We start from the raw sequence: 6000 nt of genomic DNA on the forward strand, positions 1-6000 counted from the left end.
TGGGATGAGGAGAATGAATAGACTAGCTTAAAGGCAGGCTTGTAAGATAGTACAGAACTACTGACTGTTCACTACAGTGGGAGTTTTACATGGTATGTTTTTATTTCGTCAGGTCCTTAAACAACTACCTCCCAAAAAAGATCTCATTGAATTATGTGCCATGTCTGAGAATCAGGAACAACTGTACTGTGATCTCTTAAACAAGCTCAAGAAAACTATTAACAGTAATGGTATGTGAGGGTTTAGTTTCCTTTTTCTTGATTTTTTTTCATGCCCAGACATATGTCAAGTGTGACTACAACGCCCTTGCTTTGTAGAAATGTTTAATATTCTATATCCCTTCTATGAGGTTTTCCTAAGTTCAGGTAGTAGGTGAAACGCCAAATTCAGTTCTTACAAATAAAGTTATCCTGAGATATGAAGATGTGTCGGACAGGCATCTGTGAATATACTTCTGAATATACCTTATTTCTTTGTTTACAGAGAAAAACTCTGATATGGGAAATGTAATGATGCAACTTAGAAAAATGGCTAATCACCCTCTCTTGCATCGTCAGCATTACACGACTGACAAGCTCAGGGCAATGTCCATGCTTATGCTCAAGGTAAGGTGATGAGATTCAGAAGCAATCCTTAATTTCTCAGAATTTTTAATACAACTTAAATAGATTTTTATTTTTTTCTTGTCAGTCCTCTGGTCAAAAGTGTGTCTTTGCAAAACTTAATTCATTGTTGCTGCTTTTTATTACTCTGCATCTGTCCAGTGCTCTAGTCAAGCTCTGTATGTGTTTAACACTGATTTTTGTATTGGATATTAGAATGGAGAGAACAGTTGTGGGACTGCAGTTATCTCCTCCTTTTCATTAGCTCCTCCTTAACACCTCTTCCCTCCTCCAACCATAAATTTAGAGCCAAACTACTTATGAAAAAAATCTTTTGTGGGCTAGCATTACTAGTATTTTCTGAGTAGCAAGAAATCTAGGCTGTACAGAACTAAAATAGGAAAGTATTGAACTGTTGAAGATTTTTTTTTTTTGTAATTTGGCTGGGGTTAATGCCTGTGGAGTTTGGGGAAAATTGTTGCTTCTTTCTGAAGTCTAAAAAAAAATCTGAATGTGCAGCAGGTGCTCTAAGAAAGTTGCAGCTGGCTTTGAATATGTTCAGCTTTGTTTTAAAATAAATCCAGTCCCACCTGGGGGGAAGGGAAGAAGTGACCCATTGGTTTATGAAGGATTTTTGTCCCTTTTTATTCCTACTCATACCATCGTACTCTCCAGATGTGGCTTTTCTTTTCCTCTTTCTTCCAGGCATGACATCCCTCTACCCACCCTACATCTTGGGCTGGGCTTCCCATGTCTTCTACCATCTATCCAAGGATTGGACCTCCCTTTTAGGGAATGTGTCTTCAGGGGAAGAGGTCTGATACAGGGGTAAAAGGTCATAGGGCTTGATGGGAACTAGGTAATTGCTATGGAGGTTGAGCATATACTTCTTAGTTTTTGATAGTACAAGTTCTTGTAAAAACTAAATTGCAAAGTAATGATCCTCTAATCCTGGGGTTGCAGAGTTCATCTTTTGTTGCTTGCATGAGCCACGCTCTGGCATTTGTCCATGTCTAGTTGTGCTACTTTGTTCTTTCAGAAATTTTGGATGTTATTGTGTGGTGTGTGTGTTTGTTCTTGTCTGGCTAGTGAGATTGTGTATTGCATTATTTCCCTTCACTTTTGCTAACAGGAACCCACACATTGTGATGCTAACCCTGACCTTATCTTTGAAGATATGACAGTAATGACAGATTTTGAGCTGCATTTGCTTTGTAAGCAATATTCTCATGTCAGTGACTTCAAGTTAGACATGGATCAGATCTTGGATTCCGGAAAGTTTAGAGCACTGGAACACATTCTCTCAGACCTTAAAGAGAAGGTTGGTACTACAGATGGGTGAAACATCTTTTCCTGTCCATCTAGAGGGTGGCTCTAAATGGCTGGTTAAATTAACTTCTGCTAGCTCTATATTGCAACCCAGTTGCTTTTCTGTGGCCTATTACAATGTCATTTAGTGCATGTGCAGAATTGCAAAGCAATACTTACAGCTTTCAATGTGCAGTCCTGCCTACGCATGTCACTTTAGAGACAGCTGAAGCAAGCTTGCCCATTTTTCCAAGTTTCAGAATATTCATCCTGAGTTAACACTACTTTCTCAGTATACGCTACTTTTTCAGTATACATCATTTTCACAGATCATGAACTTTGACCACCTTTTGGCAGTTGAATAAGACTGTATTACATTAGAATAATCATGTATGTATTAAGCCAGTGTAAAGGTAAGAAGAGTTCACTGCTTTGAGTCAGATTCAAACTGGTTTATTTTACAAATAAGCATGTACCATAATACTTCAGAGCATTCTAAATTTGCACAAGTGTGTGCTGTGCATCTGTTCAGTTATTTCAGACAAGAGTGCTACTGCTCTGTATTATATGGAATATAGCTTAAATTTAAGTTTTTAACGAAAATATTTTGTTGATGTTTATAGATGATGTAGATCTGTCATTTATGCATTTGACATGTGATTTCTAGATTGCTTGAGTCAAAGTGCGTAGTAACTAAAAAATTGTTGCACTGAGAAAAGGTAGGTTAATGCAGCAGAAATACTGGATACAGTATCTTCATTGAAAGTCAGTCCTGACTTGATGATTTTCAGCTTAGTCTTTTAGGTTGGAAAATAGGGATTCAGTCAGAGTAAAATCATGTATTTGCACCAATCAAGTATTTGTGTAGTTCATTATCCATAATTGATGTGTTTTAAAACTTTTGCTTTGTCATTTCCAGGGTGACAGAGTTGTATTGTTTAGCCAGTTTACTATGATGCTGGATATCTTGGAAGTTTTCCTAAAGCACTGGCAACATAGATATATTAGGTTGGATGGAAAAACACAGATTTCTGATCGGTATGTGACCTCTTTGCTGAAGATGAGAGAGAAAAAATGGATGTGTGCATGGAGGGGGGGAGGTGACTTAAAACCCTTACCTCAGTTTTCCCATATATAGAACTCTGTGGTCACTGGGCATTGACTATAGAAGGGGTTTAATGTTGGATTTCAGCTCGCCTTAGCAAGGATGAGGCTGAAAGGTGAGTGTTAGGTGGTCGGTTTACAGTCTTAGCCATCAAAATGGAAAACTTGTGTTTTCAGCAGTTCATGGTGTGTTTGATTTGCTTGTGTGTCAGCATGCCATAACAAAAGGTCTTGTGCAGATATTACTTGGAAGTATAGTATATCTGTTACAACCCCTTTGTTTCTCTAGGACAAACCATTTACTCTGTCCTTCACAGCTGAAAATGTTGCTTTTCTTGCACTTGAGCTGTGCTGGTTTTCTGATGTTTCCTGTTTAATGATTTTTTAAAAATTTTTTTAGGTGTTCTTTCCTTCATTTCAAAACTGTCATTCTTGCCGTGGTATTACTTCCCACTTACAGTTGAAGTCTGTTATTTCCCTTGTATGTGCAATTAGTACAGAAGACAGTCATGAAGCAAAATTTCTCCCTCTCCCCCTGCCCCCATTTGTTTCTTGTACTTTTTCAGTCTTCCCTTGTCCTCCAACTTGCTCTTTGTATTCTATGATCATCCAAGATTTTTTCCAAGCATCCTTTCATTCTTTGCTATCGGTCTGTCTCTGTTTTCTGGTCACTGTTGAGGACTGTTGGTACCCTTTTTCCTTCTGTATAACATCTGTACTTTTTTGCTGCTTTGCATTGCCACTGTCCTCCCTTTCAAAAGATAATTCTAACTTCTATATTCAACTCTGGAGCCAGTGGGGTGTTTTCTCCAAGGCCTGATATGTGTTTTCTTGTGTTTCACAGGATACACCTAATAGATCAGTTCAATACAGATATGGGTATATTTGTATTCCTCCTGTCAACCAAAGCTGGTGGCTTGGGAATTAATCTGACCTCAGCAAATGTTGTTATTCTTCATGATATTGATTGCAACCCATACAATGATAAGCAAGCGGAGGACCGATGCCATAGAGTAGGTCAGACAAGGTAAGACTTTTTAATTATAAGGCTTGGCTTTTCTTAGAGGCAAGCTCTCAAAGGAGGCTAAAAGGACAATATTTCATGATTAAAAATTCCATTTTAAGGAGAGACTTCTGTAAACCAGCTCTGGGTTGTGTGGAGCTAGGTAATTGGAATTGTCTTAGCACATGTTGCTGCCAACAACAAACCTTAAATAGATTCTCCTCTTTTTTTCCAGTTCTCTGTAACTCCCAAATTCTCTATAATGCTCAAATTTCTGGTGCTCGGAATTATTTCAAGGCAGATCTGAAGTCTTTGGGACTGTTTAGCAAAGCTGTTTGGTCTCTTTAGGAGACTTATAACCTCTAAAGTGCCACCTATCATAAAGAGTGAAACCATGGACTGTTTTAGAGTCCTCAGTCAGAATAAGCTAACGTGAGCAATAGAATATGTTTAATAACTGGTATTTCAACTGTAGTATGGGATGAGGGGGAAGTTGAGTTTTTTCTTTTAATGTAGATTGTTGTGACTGTCCAGACTTTGCAGTGGCAGGAGAAGAGTTTTCTTTTCAGAAAAAACTAGGAACTCTTTGTATTGCCCTTTTGTTCATTTCCTCCTTTTTGTTTTAAACCACTGTCAGCTGAGCAAAGGCATAGCATCCTTCCTTTTTTGACTAATCCAATGTAACTATAGAATTGGGTTTATCCTATTTTGTGGTTTTCAGAGAAGTAAAAGTCATAAAGCTAATCAGTAAGGGGACTATTGAAGAATCCATGCTCAAAATCAGCCAGCAGAAGTTGAAGTTAGAACAAGATATGACTGCAGCAGATTCAGGTAAGTCTCTTGCACATAATGATGTCTACTTAAGTAAATTAAGGTTGTTGCAATATATTCTGAAAAAACAAAGTTCTGGATGCAGACAAGCCTCTTTTAAATGTTAAATAAGCTAGAAAGATGTATTTGTGCTGATTATTGTTCAGTTTGACAGGAAGTGCCCTCTGAGTCACTGAATCAGTTACATATTCCTACAAGTAGAGGATTTTGTGAAGTTTTGTGGATCTAGACTTTAGTCTGTTTATGTGAAATATTTTGAGCTGTACTAACGCTTGGGTTTATTCCTCAGGAGAAGAAGGAACCATTCCAGCAGATATAGCCACACTATTAAAAGCTTCGTTAGGTCTCTAAAATGTAAATACGCTGTGGAATTCAAGGAAAAAAGGTGATGTTGTACCCCAAGCACTCTTACATTATTGATGACCAGGAATTTTACGAACATTTTAAGAACTTTTTGTAGTTTCTTTATTGTATTCCTCATGTTATCGAAAATTTTTAACACCGCTAGCATTCTTTTGATGCTGAAAAACATAAATGGCCCAAATGTGCCAACATTGGATTCTGAATAAATGTTATTTTACAGATCACTTTTCAAAACGGGGACCTAAGTAGTAATTGTTTTAACAAATCTGCTACTGCTTAAGATTTGTCAGTATTTTTGTAATTATTTCTACCTCCAAATATATATATATATACTGTCTGTTTCACTGGATTACGTGTGTAGATTTTTTTATATGTGCCTTATTGACAATGCTCGAGTTTATTTCTGCTTGTTTTGGTTCATTTAATGTACTGTACTGGTTTTGTATCTACTTGTTCAAATAAAATTCCATAGATTAACAGAATATTTTAATTTTTGTGGTTACTTGTGAGGGAGGGGGTGGTAACTTGCATGTTATAAATCAAATAGGCAGCTTTCAAACTAGCTGAAATGTTCCATTTGAACTGACTTGACTTTATCCAGCACTAGTTAATTACTACTGTTTCATTATACTCTAATCACAGTTGTGTTAAGATCTTGATTATAAAAACAGAATTCCTTCCAAATGGAACTTTCCACCCAGGTTGCAATTTCTTTGTCAGTCCTTGGAGTACATCCGTGCTCTGACAGTGAAGTGGCACAAGCAGTTATGAGGTGACACAAAGCTTATG

General features: G+C 37.3%; 1 protein-coding gene across 4 annotated transcripts in view; it reads left to right on the forward strand.

The window, feature by feature from the left end:
- SMARCAD1 (SNF2 related chromatin remodeling ATPase with DExD box 1) overlaps positions 1-5693 on the forward strand; it is a 45243-nt gene extending 39550 nt beyond the window's left edge. For all 4 annotated transcript variants that reach the window (XM_074866756.1, XM_074866757.1, XM_074866759.1 and 1 more), the window contains 7 exons: positions 113-230; positions 484-605; positions 1735-1923; positions 2830-2948; positions 3859-4041; positions 4739-4848; positions 5138-5693. In XM_074866756.1, the coding sequence (XP_074722857.1) occupies positions 113-230; positions 484-605; positions 1735-1923; positions 2830-2948; positions 3859-4041; positions 4739-4848; positions 5138-5199 (903 nt within the window). In that variant the 3' untranslated portion in view covers positions 5200-5693. The remainder of the gene's footprint in view (positions 1-112; positions 231-483; positions 606-1734; positions 1924-2829; positions 2949-3858; positions 4042-4738; positions 4849-5137) is intronic.
- Positions 5694-6000: the final 307 nt, after the last annotated feature.

The sequence above is a fragment of the Strix uralensis genome, chromosome 4 (assembly GCF_047716275.1).
Source record: "Strix uralensis isolate ZFMK-TIS-50842 chromosome 4, bStrUra1, whole genome shotgun sequence".
Taxonomy (NCBI): domain Eukaryota; kingdom Metazoa; phylum Chordata; class Aves; order Strigiformes; family Strigidae; genus Strix; species Strix uralensis.